The sequence below is a fragment of the Trichechus manatus genome, unplaced genomic scaffold (assembly GCF_000243295.1).
Source record: "Trichechus manatus latirostris isolate Lorelei unplaced genomic scaffold, TriManLat1.0 scaffold00048, whole genome shotgun sequence".
In the NCBI taxonomy this organism is placed as follows: domain Eukaryota; kingdom Metazoa; phylum Chordata; class Mammalia; order Sirenia; family Trichechidae; genus Trichechus; species Trichechus manatus.
In genome coordinates, this window is record NW_004443984.1 from 10,979,248 (window position 1) to 11,004,832 (window position 25,585).

General features: G+C 51.5%; 1 protein-coding gene across 1 annotated transcript in view; it reads left to right on the top strand.

Moving 5' to 3' along the window:
- Positions 1-3: 3 nt before the first annotated feature.
- Positions 4-25,585, top strand: part of IFFO2 (intermediate filament family orphan 2) — a gene marked incomplete at its 5' end in the record, with an annotated part of 50,483 nt that continues 24,901 nt past the window's right edge. The window contains one exon of the mRNA XM_004377275.2: positions 4-251. Within this exon, the coding sequence (XP_004377332.1) occupies positions 4-251 (248 nt within the window). The remainder of the gene's footprint in view (positions 252-25,585) is intronic.

A 25,585-nucleotide genomic window follows, 5' to 3' on the forward strand; every position in this document is an offset into this window, starting at 1 on the left:
GCCCTGGGCGGCCTGCCCCCCGGCGGCGACTCGCACCCGCAGCACTACGGCCGCCTGCCCGGGACCATCTGGAGCTACACGCAGGTGCGCCGAACGGGCGGCGGCGGCGTGGAGACCGTGCAGGGGCCCGGCGTGTCTTGGGTGCACCCCGATGGCGTGGGCGTGCAGATCGACACTATTACGCCCGAGATCCGCGCGCTTTACAACGTGCTGGCCAAGGTGAAGCGCGAGCGCGACGAGTACAAGCGGAGGTGAGTGGGGGACATCCAGGTCCCGGCGGCCGCGGAATGTCAGGTCGGGAGTAGGTGGGCTGGAAGCTGTTCGCGGAGCGTCCTTTGTGCGCTTGGAGGACTTAGTTATCTAGATCCAAGAATGGGGGCGGGAGCTGACTACGATGCGGGACACCTTGGCGCTGTCATTGGTCCAGGCACATTGGTTTCTAGGTGACATAATAACCATTGGTATTGTATGTGATCTCATTTCATCGTCAGGACAACGCAGAGTGGAAGGCAGCCTTATTCCCATTTTGCAGATGAGGAAACTGAGGCACTGAGCTGTGAAGTGACTTGCCTTAGGTAGCTTGGCTTGTAAGTGGTGAAGCCAGGATTTGAAGTAGTTGTATTTGATGTTCTGTCTCCCAGCCTAAGTAGTTTTTTATTTCCCTCACTCCCCCCAGGAATTTAAGAGGCAAGTTTTTCCTCAATGGGTGAGAAGAAAATACTCTTAACCCATCCACTACCCTTTTGTTCCTTGAATTAAATGAGATCACATGTTTGAAAACAGATGGATCACATGGGGCTGGGGTCTGCTGTTCCTGCTCCAGTTTTGAAATCTCCAGCTGGTTGGGCTGGACAACCAGACTTACGTCAGACTAACCACACGCTTTTAAAAATGCCTCCCTTCATCTCTCTTCTCCCCACTCTCCTTAGTCTCATGGTTTATTGGGCTCCTAGAAACTCACCCTGAAAGGCCCCAGGAGGGGTAACCTCAGGCTGGAAGACTGTCATTGAATGGACCCAGACCACCATCTCTGGCTAGATTGCCCACAGGGCTGGCCATCCCGTTCCTGCCCCAGCCCAGATTCCCCAGCTGGGAAACAGACATTACTTCCTGCCTGCAGCCTGGCTGACAGTGCTGTCTGCTCGGCTTTCTGATAAGAGGAGGGGGTCTGTCTGCAGCATCACGGGTGTGGGTGGGGAGGGGCTCTCTGTCCTCTATAGATTGGTATTTACATGGATCCGGTCCTATGGACTGGTATTCCAGGGCTTGAAGGATGCTCTGAGAGGGGCCTTTCCTTCCACCCCGAGCCCTGGTGTTCATATGAACGGTAGATTTCGTGGCACAAAGGCCTGCCTGGGGAACTGGGCATGGGTCTCCTTCCTGTCCCTTCCACTGGGCAGGCTGGCCACCGGTCAGGGTTCAAATGCCAGCTCCATCACCTGCCAGTGAGATTGTTGAACCACTTGGAAATCTGGTTCCTCAGCAGAGAAATGGGAATGACAAAACCCATCCAGGATTGTGTGAGGGGAGAATAGGATGGTGATGGTGATACTTTTTGGAAGGTATAAAGTACCAAGCTGATGCTATTCAGGATAACAAGCATGTTGTCAAAATAGCAGGGAGCAGAAATGCCCTGAGTCTCAGATCTCCAGCTTTCTGGGGTAGATCTTAGACCCCACTGGGAGACCAGCTCCTCTTCTGGGGTAGCTGTCTCTCTTGAAGACTGGAGAGTGTCCTGGTGGCCCGCCAAGGAGAGGCCACCTTTCTGCCCTCGTGCGCAGCCTTGTTGGGGTGGGGTAGAGGAACAGGCACTTGGTCTTGATGGTGAAACTTAGGAGGGCTGGGCCTTCCCGTCTGCCACTGTTAATGGTGTTGTCATGCCCCAGGTTTGTGTTGTGTTTATTTTATTGTGTCTGTGCTTTTTGGACTTGGCTACTAAGGAGATGGAAAAACCGTGCCCAGTCTTAGAGGGAGATGGGTTGGCACTGAGCAATGCTCTGTTGAAGTTGCACCCAGGGCGTGGGGTGTGATGTCAGCTTCGGGGGCTGGCCCGGAATGAGCCAGGGCTGCTGAGACAGGTGGAGGTGGGCATTACTCTTCCCACCCTGCTGGGAAGGTGCATGCATACCTTTTCTTCTCCATGTTTTTGTGAATTGGAAAGACACATCTTTTCTCTAGTTGATTTAGGGCTCAGGTTGGATTTTTCCAAAGGAAGTATAATACAGCCTTCCCTGGGCCTCAGTTTCCCTAAATGTAAGGAGAAGTGGATGAGTTAGAACTGTGTCACTTGAAGCCTCAGGCTTCCTCTGAGATGTTTTAGGGACTCCTTGAATATTTAATAAAGTTATTATTTAAAAATAAATTACAATCTTAATATGATCATCAAAATGTGTCAGTAACATTTAAGTTCTTAATGTTAACTCACTGGAGCCTACCAGACACACTTACTTGCTAATATTTAGCCTCGAGTTAAAGCCTCTCTCCTGCCTTCTTTGTCTGAAGAGTGTTCTGAGATTGCAAAACAGGTGGCTAAAAAACTATTCTCATTTGTAGCTACTTATCTGTGAGAGTCAGGATTTTCTTGATGCTCTGCAGTCAAAACTGGAGACAAAATTAAATTGGATGCAGAATGGCATCCCTAATCCCGATTCTAAATGTTAATGCATCAAAATAGCCTCATCAAGCTCATTGATGGAATTTAGAATAGGTAACTGTTATATATTTGGACCTACAATTTAAATTTATGCAAGCAACATTGTATTTTTACTTGCTTGTATGTTTGGGTTTCTCAATAAATTTTCTTTCTTTTTTTTTTGTGAGGGGGAGTATATGAACAACTTTTAAAAGTGCTTTAAAACTATAGGGCTGGATGATCTCAAAGGGTCTTCCCAGTCTGGACAATATATAAATGTGAGTTCTCACCTCCAAACCCCCATCCACAGAAGTTACAAACTATGTACAATCCATGGGATGAGACCAAGGTGTTTGCTAAATGTCTGGTAACCGGGGTCTTCAAATCCTTCCAGGATGCCTTGCATGGTGCCCCAAGCAGTGACCAGCGGAAGGGCACTGTGCAAGAAAAGGAAAGGTTCCAGGGTCTCCTCTGGTCCACCTGGAGGAACTCGAAGCCTCGGACTCCCTCGCTTGCTTTTCTCAAGGGGAAATCTGAGATGTGTAGTTCAGTGTTCACCAAGCTGGAGGGTTTGGGTTCCACCTTCATAATTTTTTGCCATATCCATGAACTACCACCTGTGCTATTAAAACAAAACAAAACAAATCCACTGCCATTGAGTCAATTCTGACTCATAGTGACCCTATGGGACAGAGTAGAACTGCCCCATAGGCTTTCCAAGGCTGTAAATCTTCATAGAAGCAGACTGCCACATCTTTCTCATGCAAAGCAGCTGGTGGGTTTGAACTGCCACGTTTCAGTTAGCAGCCAAGTACTTAGCCATTGTGCTACCAGGGCTCCTTCCTGTACTATCACTTACGTAAAATATTTTAACAGCCTTGTTGTTGTTAAGTGCCATCAAGTTGGTTGCAACTTATGGTGACTCCATGTACAATATTCATAAAGTTTTCACTGACTAATTTTTTTAGAAGTAGATCTCCAGGTCCTTCTTCCTAGTCTGTCTCAGTCTAGAAGCTCCACTGAAACCTGTCCACTGTGGGTGACCCTGCTGATGTTTGAAATACTGATGGCATAGCTTCCAGCATCATAGCAACACACAAGCCACCATAGTACGACAAACTGACAGATGAGTGATGGTTTAACAGCCTTATTGAGGTATAATTGCATATCTTAAAGTTTACTTTAAGTGTACAATTCAGTGATTTTAGTGAATTCACAGAGTTGTGCAACCATTACCACAATCCAGTTTTAGAACACTTGCATCACTTCTCAAAGATCCTTCATGCCTGTTTCCAGTTAATCTCCATTCCCACTGCAAGCCTAGGCAACCACTAATCTTTCTGTCTCTGTAGATTTGCTTTCTCTGGATACATCATATAAATAGAGTCATACAATATGTAGTCTTTTGTGTCTGGTTTCTTTCACTTAGATAATGTTTTTGAGGTTCATCCATGTTGTAGCATGTATAAGTAAAAAAAAAAAATTGCCATCAAGTAGGTTCCAACTCATAGTGACCCTATAGAACAGAGTAGAACTGCCCCATAGGGCTTCTGAGGCTATAAACACGTATCAGTAGTATGTTCCTTTTTATTGCTGCATAATGTTCCATTGTATGGATAGTCCACATTTTGTGTATCCATTCACCTGCTTATTCAATATATATGTTTTTTCTCTCCAGCCCTGTCCGGGACCCTCTATGTGATCCCGGTCAGAATAGTCGATGGTGGTAGCTAGGCACCATCTAGTTGTGCTGTCTCAGCAATTCTTAAAGGGGCAACCCAGAGCCTATCAAACAGAATTTTCCGGGATGTTCCTTGAAAAGTTGCTTAGTCCAAGTTTTTTTTTTTTTTTTGTGCTTTAAGTGAAAGTTTACAGTTCAAGTCATTTTCTCATACACAAATTTACACACACATTGCTGTGCGACCCTAGTTGCTCTCCCTATACTGTGACAGCACACTTCTTTCCACCCCAGATTTCCTGTATCCATTCAACCAGCTCCTGTCCCTTTTTGCCTTCTCATCTCACCTCTGGACAGGAGCTGCCCATTTAGTCTCATGTATTTACTTGAGCTAAGAAGCACTCTCTTCATGAGTATCATTTTATGCCCCATAGTCCAGTCCAATGTTTGTCTGAAGAGTTGGCTTTGGGAATGGTTTCATTTCTGGCTAACAGAGAGTCCGGGGGCCATGTCTTCCAGGGTCCCTCCAGTCTCAGTCAGACCATTAAGTTTGGTCTTTTTACTAGAATTTGAGTTCTGCACCCCACTTTTCTCCTGCTCTGTTAGGGACTCTCTGTTGTGTTTCTCGTCAGGGTGGTCATTGATGGTAGCCGTTATTCAATATATTTTAAATTTAAAAAGTCACCAGTGTACTGCCTAAAGTCATCCTGCGTGCCCCCAGTGGTACACCAACCACGCTTTGGAAACACCAACCCAAACCAGAGCCCCTGCCCTGGGATGCCCAGCCCCCAACCTTTCACCACTACTTTGGTTTCCCCTTGGTCCAACCAGCCAAGCCCTAAGCCCTTTACCACGTGAGCAATGTGGTCGCTGAACCTGTAATGCGGACAAGGTTGTTAAGGATTGATTTGGAAACCAAAACAAACATTTCTACCCTGTCACCACCCAGTGCTACCAAAATATCCTGTTCTGGGTTTGCAAGTTGGGGGCTTTTCCCTGGGAGATTCTTGCTAAAGCCAGCGAAACTCAACTCAAACCGAGAGTTCTCTGAGTTGGCATCCAAGAGACCTGGGCCCCAGGTCTGGCTCTGTCACTAGGTGCTTTGTGTGACCTTAGGCCAGCTGCTGCTGTTTCTGGGCCTCAAGTTCTCCACCTTTACATGAGGGGGTTCCTTTAGGCGATCCCTAAGTGCCCTCCTAGCTTGCTGTACACTGTGGGTCTGGGATTCTTGCGCTCTTGGTCAGGGCTGATCTCTGCCTCCTGGGATGACAGTGTTCCTTGTGGCCTTTGTGTTCTGGGCATCCCCATCTCCCCTCCTGGCCTCGGATGAAGAGGGTCCAGGCCTGGGGCGTGGGCAGTACTGCCTAGCCCATCCCCAGGCTGAACTGAAAGTTTCCTCTCTCTTCATTGGCTCCGGAAGGAAGAAGGAAAGCTTTGAGATTGTCAAGAAAAAGGTTCCTCTAGCCCGGCAGATGGGGGGAAAGTTGCCCAGGGGCTGGCAGAGAGGTTACTGCCTGGCTGCCTTTTGGTGGGGAAGCTTTTTGGGGGTCTGGTGCCCCTGGACCAGAAACTCCTCCAGCTCTCCTGGCCACTCCAGCTCCAGTGTGATTTGGAACTGCTGGCTTCCTTCCCTCCCCCTGCAGGTTGCTGACAAAGTGAGTGTCTGTACCCCTGGCCTAAGTCAGCTTTAAGGGCTTGGTCTGTTTTCCCCTGGTGCCAGGAGGGATTGGAGTGTTGTGTTTGAGAGCTGTAGGAAGGTACGTGGTGATCATTTAGCTGGTGGTTTTCAAGCGGGCCCTCCAGAGCCTTCCGACGGTTTTGGGGTGGGGAGGGCTGAGCCCTTGAGGCTTGGCGCGTGTCAACCACAGCAAATCCATTTCTGTCTGACTCCCAGATGGATATTCTGAGGAAGAGTCAATTTGAAAATGAGATTCTGCTGTTTAAAAAGAAAAAAAATCACTGGTTCAGCTGAGTACTTTCATTTTAGAAATGGAGAAACTGAGGCCTAGAGGTAGACTGACCCTCAGAGCTGAGCTGGCCCTACCCCATACCTCTCACCTGCCCTTTCAGAGCTGTCCTCACCGCCCTGAGGTGATCCCACACCAACTGCCTGCTGGGGCTTTTCAAGTTCTCTCCACCTTTTCCGGTATTTGCCTTTAAGCATCTTTTAAAAAGGCACTTTCAGAGATGGGAGGGACTTTTGTCACATCTATTTCTGATCGTGAGCTGGAAGGGGCTGGGCTGTGTCAACCGGAATAAGGTCTTCAAAGAGGAATGGTGGGTAGGTCAGCTGGAGAGTCCCGTGCCTTTTCCCATCACGCCCCAGGGAGTTCCTGGAGCAGGTGGGTGCTGGCCCCTGGACACTGCAAAGCCAGAAGGCTGCCCCAGGAAAGCTGGTTAGAGGGCTTCATTCCCTGCCACTTCTATTGACACTTCCGTTATTTCCGAAGAAGCCGCTGATATGGATTATTTCCAATTTACCTGTGAGGCAGCCTGGAGTGGTGGAAAAGGGTTGGTGTTCTGGCTGTACTGTGTGACTATGGGCAAGTTACTTGGCCTCTCTGAGCTACCCAAGCCTCCTCCTTCCTCCTTTGTAAAGGACGGATAATAATGTCATTCTCTGAGGGCTTAGGAAGGAATAAATGAGCTCATATGTTAAGGGACCTGGGGCTTGGTAGGTTCCCAGGATGTCCCCCACCCCCTGCAATGTCTGTTCCGTTAATTTACAGGGCTTTCTGAACACAGCCCTGGACTGCCCAACAAATCCATTTCAGGACACGTCGCTGCTCTCTGTCCCATGAAAGGCGCCAGAGATGGTGTTGGGGGCGGAGGGAAGAAGGACTGCTTCTTTGTCCGGCATGTAAGAAGGGTGTTCTTCCTACTCTTAGCGGTTGATTTGTGGCTCCGGAAATCTCTCACCACCACCCCTTTCTCTGAAGAGAAACACATCAAAAACCCCTCCGTCTAGCTCCTCAGTTCACTGGAGAACTGTATGAAAAAGCCTCTCGGCTGGGCTGGCATTCTCTTTGGGAACAAATTTGGGAGGGATTTTCAGAGCCTCAAGCTAGAGGGAGGGCAGTGAAGTCCCAGAAAAGAAAAGGAAGCAGGAGACAGCTGACGCTAAAGATTCCTTCTCAGAGAGGAATGTGAGGCGGGGCTTTTGCCTCAGACCGGATGCTCAGCCCTTGGGCTCCCCCAGCACTCACACACATACTCTCACACACACACACACACACACACACACACACGCACACACACGCACACGCACACACACACACGCACACACACAGACATGCTCACATACACATATATATACACACACTCACACACATACATGCCCACTTACGCCCACACATACATTCACACTCTCGGGCTCTGTTTCTATGTCTTTACACACGTCAGTATTTAAAGGACACAAGAGTAGCTGGGAGACCCAGAATCTGAACATGCCCGTTGCCACAATGAGCTGCACTGACTTTCAGGGGAATTGATTTAAACCATGTCATGTATCAGTGATACGGAGGTTGTGGACATTGCATTTGGAGCCCTGGCTTTTGACAGCATTGGGGAGGTGACGCCAGGCTGACGTCTCACTTATTTCCAATGTCATGGATGGCTGAAGGCCTGGGACAGGGAAGAATGGGCTCAGAAGTAGGGATCTGTTGCTCTCCCCTGCCTTTCTTCTGTCAAGCGTTCCTGTGCACCCAGTACCTCCCCTTCGCAGCATCTAATTGCCCAGGCCGTGGCTGCTTCCCCAACCAGCTGTAAGCTCTCTGGGGACCAGATCCGGGTCTGTCTTCGTCTCATACTCACAGAGACTAGCCAGGGCCAGAGTTTACAAAATGAGGGAGGGCTCTGTGTCTGGGTGCTGGGACCCTATTGGGGGGAGGGAGGGGGGGATATAAGATGCAGAGGACCCAGGCTCTGCCATCAGGGCACTAGGGAGCTTGTGCAAAGAAGTCAGATGACTAGGGGTTCAGTCCCAGCACATGAGTTGAACAGGTGTTTAATGAATACCCAAAGCCAGCTGCCAGATGCCAGGGCCACCCGGTCTCTGCCTCCAAGAAGTGGGTCTAGCACAGGAGTTAAATGCTGAGCGAGCTTCGGCTAGTCACTTGACCTCTTTGAGTCTCGACATCTGTAAAAGTGCTGAGCTGTCTCCCAAGGTTGTGGGAGGAATAAATGAACTCACTTGGTGACAGCGCTTTGTAAACTGTGAAGTTCTGTGAGGGTTATGTGAGAAGGTTTCACAAGGCAGAGGGACGGGTGCCCTAAGGAGGGGAGGGTGAACGGTGCTGGCTTTATGAGGTAGGCAGAGGCCGAGACCAAGGCTGGCAGCTGAGGGGAGGGTGGTCCCTGGCCGAGTTGCTAGCGTCTATGGGTTGTGCAGCCTCCTGGTCATTGCCAGACTGCTGGGTGCTTACAGGCTTCTGGGCTAGATGGGAGGGTAGTGGAGATTTCTGGCCCTGCTGCCTGCCTGCCTGCCAGGGGAGTGCCATCCCACCCACTCTGGGCATGAGGTGCTTGGCTTCCTGGGCAGGATGTGGTTTCTCACTCTAGTCCCTGGTACAAAAGAGGGTAGTTGTCACTCAGCAGTAAACCCAGCAAGTGTCTCTGGCTCCCGCAAGAGGCTGTGGCCTGACTGAGCCCCCTGGGTGGTGGCATGGGACAGCCAGAATCCTGTGGAGTCCGGGTACTATCCCTGGCTTGCAGGTGATGTGAACTGAGCTTTGCTTTGCCCATCTGGGAATGGGGACAGTAGGAAGCAGACTGCCACATCCACAGCCATTGTGGCTGTGCAGAGTGTGTTCTCTATGTAAACTTATTGGAGTGGTCTGGGGTCTGTGCATGCCATTTAGTCCCTGCACCTCAGTATGTAGCTCTGTAAAATGGGAATGAAGTTTCTTATGAGGTCTACTTAAGGTTGATTTAAAAGTCAGTTGAAATAATGGGGTGTGAAAACATTTGAAAGAAAGCTTTAAAGAAAAATCGTAATGATGTAATCAAACCAGAAAACCACACCCGTTGCTGTCGAGTAGATTCTGACTCATAGCGACCCTATAGGACAGGGTAGAACTTCCCCATAGGGTTTCCAAGGAGCGGCTGGTGGATTTGAACCGCCAACCTCTTGGTTAGCAGCCAAATACTTAACACTGTGCCACCAGGGTTCCAATGATGTAATAGCTGCCGTTTATTGAGGTGCTAGGCTCTGTGAGAGGAGCCCTGGGGGTGCAGTGGTTAAACCCTCAGCTGCTAACCAAAAGGTCAGTGGTTTGAACTCACCAGCAGCTCTGGAAGAGAGAAGAACTGGTGATCTGCTCCCATAAAAATCATAACCTAGGAAACGCTATGAGGCAGTTCTATTCTGTCCAATAGAGTCACTACGAATCAGAATCAACTCGAAGGCAATGGGTTATATGTTTGTTTAAAGGAGCCCTGGTGGCGCACTGGTTAAACACTTGGCTGCTAACTGAAGGGTCAGCGGTTCGAACCCACCAGTGGCTCCGTGGGAGAAAGATGTGACAGTTTGTTTCTGTAACGATTACAGCCTTGGAAACCGTATGGGGGCAGTTCTGCTCTGTCCTGTAGGGTTGCTATGAGTCGGAATCAACTCAATGGCAATGGGTAGGCTTTGTGATGACTTCTTTAAATAAGGGATATTTAATCATTACAGCAACCCCATGACGTGGGAATTGAATATGCCCATTTTACAGCTGAGCGACTCAGAGAGGTGAACAAATCCGTCCCAGATCTCGCAGGGAGTCCAGTCTGGGTCTCCACACCCCCAGTTCAGTGCCCATCCCAGGAAAAGATCTTGTGGAATGGCCTTATCTCATACCACCTGAAGGCTGGCAACAGCCAACCCAGAGAGTAGAACTGAGGGTGAGGAGGAAGAGAGGAGGCAGGCCGGAGTGGGGTCTCCCTGGCATCTGTCAGAATATTGCCATGGTGGGTGGCAGAGCAAGAGGCAGCTGCTGCACTGGGTGGACTTCCTGCTGTCACTTTACGGTAATTATTTCTTGAGAAACGAATCACTGGCAGTGGCAGGCAGGTGAGCCTCTCGGCCTCTGTAGTAGCCTGTCCAGCCCTCTTGCTCTTTGGAGATGATCCTAATGAGGGCCAGGCCCTGGGGGAAGGGGACCTCTTGGTCAGCCACAGAGGGTGGCACACCTAGCCTGGTGGGCCTGGCAGGGGAAGGGATGGGGAGCAGGGACATGTATCGTTACCTGTCAGGCGCTTTGCGTGTGGTCTCACTTAAGCCTTGCAGTAACTCTGCAGAATGGAAACTGAGCCTCAGGGAGAGAAGTAACTTGCCACAAGTCACATAGCCAGGAGGTGCAGAGGCAGGGCTCAGATGCAGGTCTCAGACTCAAAGTTAATGCTTATTCTATGACACCCTGTCCCAAGTGCCCCCATGGCAGTGGCACACAGGGGTCCTCTCCAGCTGACGATGAGCAGAAAGAGAGAGCTGGGAATTCTGGTGTAGGGAAGGAAGTTGGCCTCGCCCTGGGCCTGGGGGCTCCCTAACTTGTTTTCAGTCAGAGCCATGAGCTTTTCCAGGGTGCACGGAGCTAGTTGCATCATTTCATGCCTCTTGATGGGGAAGATGAAACTGCTGGGTGTGGGTGACTGAGAGCCAAGATTCTGTTGTTCTCTGCACAGGGGCTCAGCATGCACTGTGTGCCAGACCCTGGGCTGGGCACCAAGGTGAAGCAGGCACAGCCCCTGCCCTCAGCAGCTCAGAGTCTGGGCACACAGGCAAACGTGTCATGTTGTATGATAATATCATGTGACACGTACCTGCTTGAACAGTGCCTGTGCATACTAGGAGCCAATACATATGTATTAGTTAATTAATTTATTAAAACAAATATTTACACAGCACTTACTCTTTGCCAAGGAGCCCTGGTGGAGCAGTGGTTAAAGCACTCGGCTGCTAACCAAAAGGTTGGCAGTTTAAACCCACCAGCTGCTCCACGGGTTAAAAATGTGGCAGTCTGCCTCCCTAAAGATCACAGCCTTGGAAACCTTGTGGTGCAGTTCTCCTCTATCCTATAGGGTCGCTATGACTCAGAATCGATTCGATGGCAACGAGTTTTACTCTTTGCCAGGCTCCATTTAAAGCAGTTTACAAACATTTAATTCATATAACTGCATAATAATCCTGTGAGTTGGGTACTATCACTAGCCCATTTTAGAGATGCTGAAACTGAGCCACAGAGACATTGAGAGAACTGGGCTAAGATACAACTTGTAAGTGGCAAAGCCAAGATTCAAACTCAGGTAGTCAGGCTTCAGATTCAACCTTGATCCTGTGCCGTACCCAGCAAGGCGCATGCCCATTGCAAGCAGCTTCCTTGCTCTGAGCCTCAGTTTTCACATCTGTAAAATGGGGGAAATAAATCTGACCTCATGAGGCTGTTTGGAGGACCCAATGGAGAGATGCCCATGGAAGCACTTTGTAAACTAGTGAGTGCTGTATCCGTGGGGAATAAATGTTTGGAAGCCTGGGGCCCTACCAACCCTCCTGTTTCTTCTCCAACTTTCCATGCAAACTGGGGCTACTTGCAGCTCCATGAAATACCTCATCCTTTCCTCGCTTTTATATTCACACATCCCCTGGATTCCAAGACAACTGTGATCGGTTTTGGATGGAAACCTGCTAAATTAGACAGCTTGGAGCGAAGCACTTGTGTGGTACTTGGAAGGTGGGAAGAGAGGAAGCCATAGAGTGTCTCTGCTGCTTTGTCAGCTCCATGACCTTGAGAGAGTCACTCTGTGTCTCTGCACTTCCGTTTCCTTATCTGCAAAATGGGGACAGCCATATCGTGTGGATTGCAAGAGAAAGCATATGATATAGTGGTGCTCAGAAACCGGCAGCTGCCGTGGTGGTTGTTAAATGAGGCTGGGGGTCCCTGGGAGAGGAGAAGGGGCAGGAATCAAGTGGCATTTGGACCTTGGCCCTACAGGAGCCCCTCCGCCCTGCTGGACTGAGCAGGGCTGTCTCTGAGCTGCCTCCAGGCCACTTGCTCAGTGCTCTCTGGCTGGCGTGCTCTGACTTCAGGATGTGTAGGTTCACACAGCCCCCCACCCACCCGCTTCATGCCAGAGAGAGGCCCCTGCAGTGGAGACATTGCCTTCCGCCCTCTTAATTGGCCATTTTTATTACTCAGGTTATTTAAGATGGGTCTTGGCTCTCTGCCGCCTGTTTGCTATCTTGGGGGAAGGGAAGAGCTACTGGTCTAAGTGGACCTTGTGAAATTCCCCGGCACACAGGGTCCTCTCTGGGCGGGGCCAGTACATCTTCCCAGGGCCTATTGGGGAACGCTTTTTGCCCCTAGCCCACAGGGTAATGGGCAGAAGACCATCAGGAGGGGGGCTACCGGAATAGCTTTGGGGGAAGCTTGTTGCAAAGTCAGGCCACAGGACCAGAGTGCCTTGAAGCTCTGGGTGGGACCCTTGGGTATCTAAAACCCAGGTATTCTGGAAGGCACCTGAGCCAGTTTAGGGGCGGTCAAGGAAGGCTTCCCAGAGGAGGCATCACCTGACTGGTGTCTTGAAGGCCCAATGAGAGTGGAAGAGAAGCAGGCAGGGTGTTCAGAGTAGAGAGGACAGCTGTGCAAAGGCCTGGAGGTGAGACTGCCATGCAGGGGGGCAGGCTGGGAGCCCATTCTCGGGCCCACGCTGGAGTCTGGACACGGCTGGAGCCTGGCCTGCTGTGCTCTTTCTTCTTCCCCTTCTTGTCCTCCCTCCCCTCTCTTGGCCTTCTCGGCTCTCTCTTTTTCCTTTGTTATCTTTCCTCCTCTCTCCTCTCTCTCTTTCCCTTCTTTCTTGTTTTGGCCTCAGATCCCTATGGCTGTTTCACTCGCTGCCACCCATTCCCCTTATGAGGCAGAGGCAGGGCTGTGAGGAGGGGCTGCAGGCCGCTGGCTGGGCCTGTCCCCCGACCCCTCAGCCAAATGCCAGGCCCTGGTAGGTGGCTTTTTGTCTGTTTCTGGGCCTTTGTGAGCCGTGTGTGTGCGTACATGTGAGCATGTGTCTGGGAGCCTCCATCTGTCTTCACTCTCTGGACTTGGAACCCCCAGGTCAGGACCCTCTGGCCTCCCCAGATCCCTGTGCCATAGGGCTCAGTCTTGACATCATGGTGTGGGGGCCAGGGGAGGCTGCATGGTGAGAGGGATAGCTACTCAGTCTTGGAGGTCAGTATTGGTCATTGGGTGGCCCTCAGCCTTCCCAGCCCCCACCAAAGTCTAGGGCCTAGAACTAGACACAGGGGGGCAGGGGAGGCTAGGCTGCTTATCTGACCTCTTCACCTCTTCCCGCCTGACTGCTCTTCCTGTCCCTTTCCCTCATACCTGTGACTTCCTCTTACTACCTGGTAGGCCCAGAGGGTTTGAGTAGCTTTCAAAAGTTATTTAAGGGGACATTGGTGGCAGTGGTAGAATTCTTGTTCTCTATATGGGAGACCCAGGTTTGATTCCCAGCCAATGCACCTCATGCACAGCCACCACCTGACTGTTGGTGGAGACTTGTGTATTGCTATGATGCCGAACAGGTTTCCGCAGAGCTTCCAGACTAAGACAGACTACAAAGAAAGGCCTGGTGATTTACTTCTGAAAATCAGTCAGTGAAAACCCTATGGATCATTCATTGTGCATGGTGTCACCATGAGTCAGTGGCCGACTTGATAACAGCTAACAGCAACGACAACAGAGATCATTTAATCCATTCCCCTGCTTCCAGGCAAAATCATTACCCTGCCATCCCAGACTAGTAGATGTGCCATCTGTCTATTTTAAAAGACCTTCTGAGAGTTCATCCTTCAGTATATTATATTTTTCCCTCCATCCCTTCTCACGTACCCATGACCATTTTACAGGTGAGAAAACTGAGACCCAGAGAAGGAAAGCAGACTAGGGGCTAGAAACCAGGTCTTCTCACTCCTGTCCCCTGAACAAGGCTCCCTTGAAACTTGTGAGCTAAGAGCTTCTTTTGGGGGTGCTGTTTTTTTTTTTAAATGATGATAATAATAATAGCTTTTATTTATTGACGATAAATAAAATGGCAGGCACTGTGCTAGTCACTTTACATGCTTTATCTTATTTAATCTCCTCGGTAACCCTAATGAACCAACCAACAAGTTGCCATTGAGTCGACTCCAACTCTTGATGTGTCAGAGTAGAACTGTGCTCCATAGCGTCTTCAATGGCTGTGATATTTCAGAAGTAGATTGCCAGGCCTTTCTTCTGAGGTGCCTCTGGGTAGATTTGAACAGCCAACCCTTTGGTTAGTAGCCAAGCTCTTAATCGTTTGTGCCACCCAGTGACTCCTAATGAAGTAGATGTCATTATTTCAATTTGTAGCAAGGAGGACTCTCAGGCTGAGATATATCAAGCAGATTATTTAAGGTCAAACTTGTGGGGATGCTAGTTTTTTAAGGAAGGGTTTTGAAAACTCTCAGAGCCTGGAGCACTTGAGCATGGACAGTGGGGTCCACAGAGACCAGGCCCCATCCATCGCCAGACCTGCTGGTCCTCAGTGCTGCAGACAGGCACTCTTGGCCTTTTGTAGGCTGATGAGACATCTGAGGTCACCTCACGAGTTTGTCTCCTTATAACAAAAGGCCTTTCCCTGACTTCAGCCCAGCTTTGGGCTCTTGCGGTTTTGACTGACTAACTGACCTGCTGTCTCTGTCTGCTAACCGTGTGCTGGGTCACATCACTTCTCTGTGCCTCAGTTTCCTCTAGTGTAAAATGGGTTGCTGATAAGCCTGCCATTCCTATCCCTTTTTGTCTAAGCCCTAGAGTTGGAAGATTTGTGAACCTGGCCTTGAATGTTGGAGCTGGATGAATCACAAGGGGCAGATCCTCCAATCCCCACAAAGACCTTGTTTTCCAAACCCCCTAGTTTGGGGATGTGGCCTGACAAACAGTACTTTTGGATTTGTACATGCCTTTGTGTGGAAAGTCCTAATATTAAATTACACCTGGTTTTATACTGGCCTTTAAACGCTCAGCGCTTCCAAAGAGGGAAGCTGTGGTCTTGTAGTTCGTAAAACCCATCTCACTTATCATTTGACATTTAAAACATCAGGACTTATCCAAGTTAAGGAAACTGAGGCCCAAGCTCAGCAGGCTACTGGCAGAGCCAGGATTAACCAGATATCAAGTTCAGGGACACCCCCTCCTCCCTCGCTTTCAACTTGTAGGCCGGTCCTTCCTGAGCCTGGGTAAGGCATAATAAATCAGTGGAGAATTGAAAAGAAACTGCTTTGTTCCCTCTTCCTTGGTGTTCACGGTCGGCCCATGGTCCTGGCCTTCCCTCAGGAAGGAGCTCTTGTTCTGTAGTGGGATTGCCGGGGTTCACATCTCCTCTCTGAGCCTCAGTTCTCTCATCTGTAAAATGGGGATGATAACCTTAGCTCATAAGGTCTCATGTAATGAGGATTCAGTGAAATATTACATGCAGAGTGCTGAGAGTGGTGCAGGCACAGAAGACTAACTGAACCTGAGCTGTTGTCACTCTGACTCCTCTGCCCAAGCCTGGCCCTCCCCAGCCCCCTGCCCTTGAGACAATGAGAACTGCTTGCTCCCTCCCCCTTCCGGTGGCAGGCCAGCCTTTTCTGTTCAGGGCACTTCCTTTCTCCAGCAGAGCCTCCTGCCTGGCCAGCAAGGAGGTCACATCCCCTCCCTCCCCAGCAGACTGTCAGTGCAGGGTCACCAGGAGGGCAAGACCTAGCGTCCGGGGGCTGTGTCCAGCACAGTGTGTCGCCAGGAGCACGTGGCGTCCAGTGTCTTGTTGGAGACCGGACTTAGAGTAGGGGAGTCTGAGCCTGTCCCTGCCTCCCTGGATGTCACAGAATGTCCAGGAGGGACCCTCTGAGGGTCACATGGCTGGCCTGGGGTTTAACTATAAGGCAGGGGCAGAGCTGGGATTTGAACTGGTGTGGTGGACTCAGGGGGGCCCTGGTGGCTCAGTGGTTAAAGTGCTTGGCTGTGAACCAGAATATCAGTAGTTCAAACCTACCAGCTGCTCCATGGGAGAAAGATGTGGCAGTCTGCTTCTGTAAAGATTTATAGCCTAAGAAACCCTATGGGGCAGTTCTACTCGGTCCTATAGGGTTGCTGTGAATCAGAATTGACTCGACGACAGTGGGTTTGTTTTTTTTTGTTTTGTGGTGGACTCCTCACCCAGAGTTCTTTGTGCCACCTTCTCAGGCTCATTCTCCAGGCTGAGAAACGGACCTTGTGTTCCTGGACCCCTTCCCTAGTCTGAGTCTGAAGACAGGGGTTCAAGTCCTGCCCTGCCCCCCAGCAGGCGGCAGGGCAGCCATTCTTCCTCCAGGGCCTCTGTCGGGCTCTGGGTAGGTGGCTTCCGAGTCCTCATCCAGCTCCCCGATTGCCTCTGTGAGGCCTTGTGGGTGAAGTGCCCGCTCACAGACTGGGCAGAGTAGTGATGTCGGAGTTTGTCTTGGCATCATTGTTCCAGGGTTGACATCAGGGTTGGGGGTTTAGTGTTTTGTCTGTGAGACAAAGGCTGCTTTGTAGCTTCTGCCTGGTGTAAATCCAGGCAAATCACCCCCAAGGTGGGAAACAAGGTGGAAGAGATTATGGGCCCCAAGCAGAGAAGCCCTGGGAAGATTCGCTCATGCTCAGCGCCTCCAAAGAGGGAAGCTGTGATCTCATAGTTCATAATACCCATCTCACTTGCTTCCCAAGAGCACCCTATGGGCTCAGTGTGGTGCTGAAAGCTTCATGATGTGATCTCTTGAACATCACAACACTCCTGAAAGGTAGCAGTGGTTACGCCCATTGCACAGATGAGGAAAGTGAGGCTTGCAGGTAAAATGACTTATCCCTCATCATAGTTAGACAGTGGCAGAGCTGACATGTGGACTTGGGTCCATTTACCTTAAAGGTCCCCACTGGGATCCGCCACTGTTGAGTCTCATCCTGAACCCAGCTTTGGGAGGGTACTTCAGAAAGCCAAGACCCTGGGGTAAGCTGGAGCAGAGAAACCTCGTGGTTTTGGGGCATTCTTAGCTTAAATTTCTCTTCAGAATTCAGAGTTATGTCACTGTGCTTGGGGCGTATGTGTTGTGTATGTATGTGTGTGTGTGTGTGTGTGTAGGTGTGTGTACATGTATGTACAATTTAGAGAAGAGGATTGGACACTGGAAGGTCTGTAGTTATGGGAAAGTAATTCCAGGGAGGCCTTGCGGGCAAGTGTAAGGAATCATCCCAGGGGGCACATAGGACCTTCTGGTCTTCTTTTTCAGGAACTACCCACTTGATCAGTAGATCATTCATTCATTCATTCATTTATCCAGCATTTTCTGTGCTCCTGTGCTCAGGTCCTATGTTTGGGCCTTGGGGACAATGCTGCATGCATCAGATAGGCAGATACCTGTCCCTAGGGAGCTTGCCAAATGACTGTTAAATCAGAGCTGGAAGAGTCTTTAGAGATTGTTTAGTCCTCCCCCACAACATGCTTTTTCCAGACAGGGGCAGTGACTTGCCCAGCGTTGCACAGCAAATTGGCAAGACCCAGCCCTATGCTGCGGCTGACACAGCAGCTCATTCCCTGCTGGCAGCCCTCTTGCCCAGCCCTTCCCTCCTTGGCTATTTTGATGTATTATTGGGCTGTTCTGGAGTGCTTCACAGCCTCTGTCCTGAGAGATGTCCAGAGATGCCGGCTGGGCCAGCATGCAGGCCCCAGGCTGGAGTCGAGCTTGGCCATGCTCTCCTCCGAGATGACACCCTGGTGCCTCTGGAACATCACATTGGCCGAACCCGAGTGCAGACACTGGAGGCCCTGCTTTACTTTTCCTTGCTGGGGACTGGCTTCCTGTCCCCAGGGGGGTCTCAGAGGTCATTTTGTTCCTCCCCTACCTTCAGGCTAGGACCATTGCAAATCTTGCTTAAAGATGTTACTGCCTAGGAAGGGCATTCCCCTAGACTTGCCTTCTGGCATCCTTGTGGCCCTTTCCATTGGGAAATGCTCCCTGGTCTTTAGCCATAGTCCCTAATGCTGCATTCCCCCTAGTTTAGCCTTCCAGTCGGGAAATGGGTGGCCATCAAGGCTTGATAATGACCCTTCCCAGGTTGTCAAGGCAGCACCACTCCTCCCTAAGCCCCAGAAGCTTGTCCTCTTCCCACCTAAAGTTCCTCATTCTTCAGCTTCCTGGGAGAGCCTGTGTCTTGAGTCATGCACACTGGTTGGGACCTGCTCTTGGTATAGAAAGGATCTGGCTGGTCTCTTCAGGATCCCACAAGTTCCTGGGAGGGAGGCACATTCCTTCCCCTGGAGTCATGGGGCCCTCAGAGCCAGAAGTGGCCCTGGAGCCCAGCGATCACCCTCCCTCCAGCTTTCCTGATGGAGAAACTGAGGCCCAGAGAGGTTGAGCTGCATGCCTGCAATCATTAAGCCAGCTGGGCAGAGCTGGGTTTCCTCCTTCCCTGGGCAGTGCCGTTTCCATGGTTTGGGCAGGAGGTGGGTTTTCCAGCCTGGTGTAGGTGACCTCTGCCCTGGTGGTCCCTGTTCCAGATGGGTCTCCTGGAAGCAAAGCAGCACAGGGCTCCCTGGCCTCGAACCAGTGCCCACACTGTTTGTCCTCTGGGGTTGGCAGATTCCTGGTGATGCAGGGCTGCCCTTGGAGCTGAGCTGTGGCCCATCTCTGCTCCCACCTGTCTTGTGGTTCCCTTTTACCCCATAGCCTCCATGTCTCCCATTAGGCTCCAGGCAGTCCCCTCACCTCCAAGGCAGAGGAGAGGAGGCCTGGGTTACAGCAATGATTATGTAGCCAAGAAGGTACTAGTTCTTGTGGCTGGGGCAGGAAGGGGTTAAGCAGTTCTGCCTGCAGGAGCCGGACTCTCAGCTGGTGTCCTGGCCCCTCAGGCCAGCCAAGCCATCTGGCCTGACAGAAGCCACACCGTGTCCCATCTGTCCCCAGGCAAAGTCACCAGGAGGAGGCCTGCATGCTGGCTTTGTGGGCCTGCTGGGGTAGGCATGGACCAGGCTGTCTGTTCCTGGGAGGCCTGGACAGTCAATAAAGGGTCTACTGGGCAAGCTGCCCTCAGGCCACACTCCCTGCTGCCCTGGGGGCGGCTGCCTTACAGGGTCTCTGAGAGGAAGGGGAAGGCAGAGCTCCCAGGGACAGTCAGAATTTCCTTGTACAGATGGGCCCAGAGAGGTACAAGGGCCGTCCCAGGGTCACACAACAAGTCAGTGCAGGCAGAGCGAGATTCAGCCAGGCCCTGCTCTCTGCACCGCTCCATGACTCCAGATTACAAGCTCATTTGTCCAGTAAATACTGATTGGGGCCTATTACGCACCATGTACTTGGAGACTCTGGATTCCAGACGGCACACCAGTTCTAGCATGGGGGAGAGGGAACCCAGAGAACAAATCCCATGAGAGGAAGAATGGCACATCTCAGCCTAACCCAGGACCCTGGACCCTGGACCCTGCAGTACCCTCCCCAGCAGCTGAAGGTGGGGCCTGCTCACCAAGATGAGCAAAACAGTACCAGGTGCTTAGCATTCACGATCTTGTAGAATTCTCACAGTACAATGAGGAAGTACTGTTGTTGTCCCCATTTTACAGATGATGAAACTGAGGCTCAGAGAGGCAAAATCACCTCTACCAGGTCACCAGCTAGATGACCCTCTGCCTCCCCCTGGGCTGGGTGCTTGGCAGGATCTGGGCAATGCTTAGGGGACCCCTCTTCCCCCGACAAAGGTCCCCGGCGTTTGCATGACTCCTTGCTCATCTGAGGGCCCCAAGTCTCTGCCCTGCAAGCCAATGGGAACGTCACCCTGGGGGCTACCCAGTCAGGGCCAACTAGGGCCCTAGCCTGCCAGCCCAGAGTGTGGCGAGAGGGCAGCCCCTCATCTCCCAGCAGGCCCACAAAGTATAGGGGCTGGCCTAGGGTCACACAGCACATTGGAGTTTGGGGGTGGTGCAACTTGGGCCCATTCTGAGCACTGGGAGATTGAGGCACACATGCTCCCTTCCATTATGGGGCCACCTGGCACCTAGAAAGGAGCTCAGGCTTTAGGATCAGACAGACCTGGGTTCTAATCCAGCGCCCTCCACTTCATGAGGAGAGCAGAGGCAGGAGAGTCTGGTGATTATGAGCTTGGGCTCTGGAGCCAAACTGCCTGAATTCAAGTCCTGGTGCTTCCACATACAAACTCTGTGTGACCTTGGGCAAGTTGCTTTACTTCCCTGGGTCTCAGTTTCTCATCTGTAAAATGGGCATAAGAATAGTTCTTACCTCAAAGGGCTGTTGTGAGGATTAAATGAGTTATAGTGTCTAGTACATACTGATATCTCATACTGTTAACTAATATGTGACGCTAGGCAAGTCACCTGACTTCATTCTCCTTCCCATCTTGAGTGGCGCCCCAGCCCCATGGATGGGCAAGAGCCACGCTCCTTGTGTATGTGTGTTGGGGTGGGGGTGCCCCAGGGTCCCACCTCCGGCCCTCCCCACTGGTTCTCATCGGGTTGAATGTTCGGGCCCTACCATGACAATGTAATGAGTCCATCCCCTTAAGCTGTGTTTAGTGACTAATCCTTCTCTTGGCACGGGCCATTGCCAGTCTAATTACCTTTCCCAGCAATGCCTGGTGCCTGCCACCTTCCCCAGCCAGTTATGACAATTACAGCGCTGCACATACGGGCGGTCCCTGCCCCTAGCCAGCCGCAGTTGCACAAACTCCATGTGTAATTGGTTTCCTTGGTCCCTGCCAGTCTTCTCTCCTTCCTCCCTGGTGATTGCTCAGGAATGTTCTCCTCCTCTTACCAGTGGTGTGGCAGGAAGCACACTGACCAATCTCTGCTCTACAGCTGCCTGGCTGTGTGATGCTGGGTATGTCACTTCACCCTTCTGCGATTCAGTTTTCTCATTTACAAATGGCCTGGACTTCTGAGAGTCCCCCTCTGACATTCTGGGGGGTTCCATGTTCTTTGATTATTTTTTTCACCACCAATGGAACCTATTTGGGCTTGCCTATCCTCTTTTAATCCAAGTGAGAGCCATTCTCCCCATTTTAAGATGGGGCGACTGAAGCCTGGAAAGTCGACTGGCTCAAGACCACAGAGCCTTGGTTTAAACCCAGGGTAGGGGTGTGTGCCAGCTCTTGTTCCAAGGCTCTCTTTGGCTGCCTACCCCTCGTTTGTCCAGGCTGCAGACGATAAGCGACCCTTGGGATCCAAGCAGTGAGCCCAGGGTTGCTGGGGTGAATCAGCACGCTCCAAGCAAGTGACACGGCTCTGATGGGGAGACGACACGGAGCTGCTGACCCACAGTGCCCCATGTTTACCTGCAAGGCGGCACAGTCACTTGAAATAAACAACGAGAGACCCGAAGTGCACATTAGGTTTCCAAAATAGCCTTGGGAGTTGCTGTTTTTCTCAGAGCTGTAAATATACTCCTGGGTGGGGCCCCTACACCCTCCTGAGCACAGACCCCTTGGGCCTCCTGCTTCTTGGCCTGGTGGACCAGAGACCTGGGGCCCAGACCCCCTGGCTGGCCCTGGACTTGGGCAAGAGCTGGAACCCAGAGGCTGAAAGTGGCTGACTCTGGGGATGGGGCTGAGGGTGGAGGTGGAGGGTTCTGGAAGCTTTCCAGGTCTGGGCAGAAAGTCAGGGTCCCAGGGATGGAGAGCCATGGGCACCACCCTTCCCGTCATCTGCCCCACGTGAGGTAGGCCCAGGCGTTGAGAATGGAGAGAGGAGGTAGTGAAGGAGAGTGGCAGCTGGCAGGGACTGTGGGGTCGTCTTGAGAAACTGAAGCCTGACCAGCTCCAGACTGGATCTCCTAAGAAGGCCTATTTCCAGGGCAGGAGGCAGCCAGCCAGTGCCCAGATCTTTGCACTCTTGTTGGGTTCGAGGGATTGGGGACCTAAGACTAGTGGAGCCGGAGCAGAGGGCCTGCCCTAGAGAGAGCTCCGGAACGTGTCTGCACCTCTATCCATGGAAGGCAGACTAGGGGGAGAATGCTCTTACTCCACTCCTGTGTCCCCACACTCGGCTCCCACGTGGGCACTTGGGAAGTGTTTGTTGACTCTGTCGTGGGGGAAGGAAGACGAAATCTAAGCCAGCAGCCAAGCAGAGTTGGGCTGGAGCAGACGCTCGGAAGCATCACCAGAAACACTCAACATACACTCATGGAGGCTTCCTCAGTGCAGGTCTGGTGCCAGGCACTGTGAAGTGGTGCTGAATTGGACACGAGGGACGTAAGGAGTCCTCCTCTTTGTCTTTGACGTCCTCATGTGTTACCAGGCATTGATAGCAGGGGGCTGGTTTGGCACCCAGGCAACCTGTCTGGTGCCGGGCCTCTGGCCAGTCCACTTGGCAGGGCTGCCAGCCCAAGCTGAGCCACCCACTCTCCATACCCTGAAAGACAGCATAAAGACCGTGTTCCATGACTAATCACTGCTTCCATTTATTGAACATTTACTAGGAGCTGGGCCCTGTTCTAAGTACTTAACATGTGATGGCTTATTTAATCCCACAGCCCCACAGGGTAGGTGCTTCCAGTAATCAGTTGCTGTCAGGTTGACTCCAACTCTTAGCGACCCATGTGTGTCAGAGTAGAACTGTGCTCCATAGGGTTTTCAGTGGCTGATTTTTCAGAAGTAGCTTGCCAGACATTTCTTCCAAGGTGCCTGTGGGTAGACTAGAACCTCCAGCCTTTCGGTCAGCAGCTGAGCACGTTAACTGTTTGCACCACCCAGGGACTTACAGTGCTTCCATTAGCTCCTGCTTTAAAAAAAGTCACCCTGGAGCACAGGAGGTTAAGTGGGGCTTGATGAGAAACTGTAGCCCCTCATTCCCATGATTTCCATAGAGCAGCAGAGCTGGAAAGAAACAGACCATTTTACAGATGAAGAAACTGAGGCCCAGAAAGACAGGGGTTCTGTCTCAGGCCCCAGAGCTAGTTAGTGACAGGGAGAGCAGGGAAGGGAGGGGAGTACCTATATATAACCACAGGCCTTTATGGTCCCCCTTTCACAGATGACATAATGGAGGCTTAGGATAGGAAATCATTTGCCCGTTTGCATATGGCCAGTATCGTTGGGGTTTGAATCCGGTTCTGTCCAACTCCAAACCTGATGGCTTTTTTGCTCATCCCATGTTGGCCCCAGCTGATTGTAGGGGTGGCTGGGCTGTGGGCTTCTCAACACTGGAGCCATGGGGCACAGATCAGTTTCAGTCAGGGAAGATGGTGGGATGCAAAGGCCTTTCTGCACCCTCATCTGGGGCCCTGAGAAGTGAGTCAATGGGCAAAGCAAGCACCCATTGGCCTTTTCCAAGTCAGAGCCTGTGGCCCCATGTGGGCACATCTGTGCACCTGGCCTTGGCATTGTAACTTGGGGACATTTCTGACCAGTGAGCTGGGGGGCAGAGGTGGGGGTGGGGCCTATGGAACCTGTGAGGCACTGTCCTTACCATTGAGAGCCAGCTCAAGCTGGGAGTCAGGCAGACATGGGTTTGACCTTGAGCAAATCATCCCACCTGTCTGAGATCCAGGGTGGGGAAGGGACTCGTTCGGGCTCAATTTACTCATCTGTAAAGTGGAAATGCTCACTCCTGGCTCATAGAGTGGTGGTGAGAATTAGAGATGGTGGGAGCAAGGTGATTAGACTACTAGAGATTGGTGAGAGAGGCAGAGAAGTGAAAAGCTATGGTGCCCTGGAAGCCAGGATGTAGCACTGGGAGATGAGCAGTGACTCATTTTGGGGAAGTCATGAACGACTCCCTGGAGGAGGTGATGAAGGTATGCCCACTCCTGGAAAAGGATGGGCATGGTGCCCCAGGAACCTCCCAGTGGTCTGCAATATGGGACCCAGATTCCTTCTTGCTGTGAGATGCTCCTTGAGTCGCTTTCCTTCTCGGAGCGTCCTGGTCCGAGGGGCAGTGCACATTTGGGTGTGGCTTCTAAATAGGCACCAAAGGAGGGCACTGCCCAGCCTGCAGCTCCGGATTGTGAGCATCCTCAGAGCTGGTGCTTCTCCAAGGGTGTTTTCAATAAATGTCACTAAAGAGGGAGAGACACTGGAAACCTGAGTGAGTACCAATGCCACTGGGAAATTGGGACAGGTGGCTCATATGGCATCAGGGCAGGTGACCAGGACCTTCTCTGGGTTCCGCTCTGCCCATGAAAGCCAGCCACTGGTCTGGGAGAATGCCCTTTGAATGCCTGTGCCTGTCGGGGTGATGCCATGAGACCAGCTGGGCCCTGGCAGGCAGGACCTCTCCTGCCTGTGGTCTCACCTGCTGGCTTGGTGACCTTCGTCAAGACAGACCTCAAAGGCCCACGCAGGTGTCCATTAATTCTTGAGTTACATCCGAGGGGTGTGGAGGATGGAAGTAGGACATTTGCTGGGTTTTACTGGCAGGAGGAATCTAGCAGCATTAGCATCTGGCTTCTTTCCCTCTGCCACCCCCGCCCCCATGTGTCACCCACCCCTGTCACCCAGCCAGGGCATAGCAGCATCTAGCTCATTATCATCATCATCATTGATAGCAGCGTAGTGGCTTTGGAGTCAGAGAGCCCTGGTTCAAGTCTGGCCCCATCACTCACAGTGTGTCCTCGACCGTTCTCTCAATCTCTGGAAGACATCTGCCATTGGGAGATCATGAGGATGAGATGTAATCATTAATGACACCAACTGCAAGCTCACATTTTTCTATTGAGTACTTGCAAGAACACCTGTGAGGTAGGTAGTATTGCTGAGGCTCAGAGAGGGTTGATAATTTGCTCAAGGTCCCAGAGCTGGCAAGATGTAGAGCTGGGATCGAATCCCAGAGCCCTCTAGCTCCAAGCCCCTTGCTCTTCTCTTCACTACACATGTTGGTTTGAACTCAAGGCCTAATGTCCCAGCTGGCTTTTGAGACTTTGTGGTTAGTTAGGTAACTTTGTGGTCAGTATGGGGTGTTTGTCCAGGAAGCATGGAAGGTGTTTTCTGGCTTGGCTGGGTGGGCCGTCTTTGGTCACCAGGAGACAGGTGGGGAGAGTGTGGATGACTACATGCAGCTGACCCTCACAGCCCATGAGCAGGGCTCACTTTCTCCGCCTTGCTGGGAAAATTCATTAGCAACTGAATTCCAGTGCCACCTCTGCCAGCTGCTGCAGATGACCAGAGAGGCTCAGGACAGGCTGAAGAAGTTTCTCTGCTTAGGTGTTCCAGGCCTTCACCTGCCCACCAGTCCCTCCCTCCCCAGGCACACACAGCCAGGGTAATACCAATCGTGAGAATAGC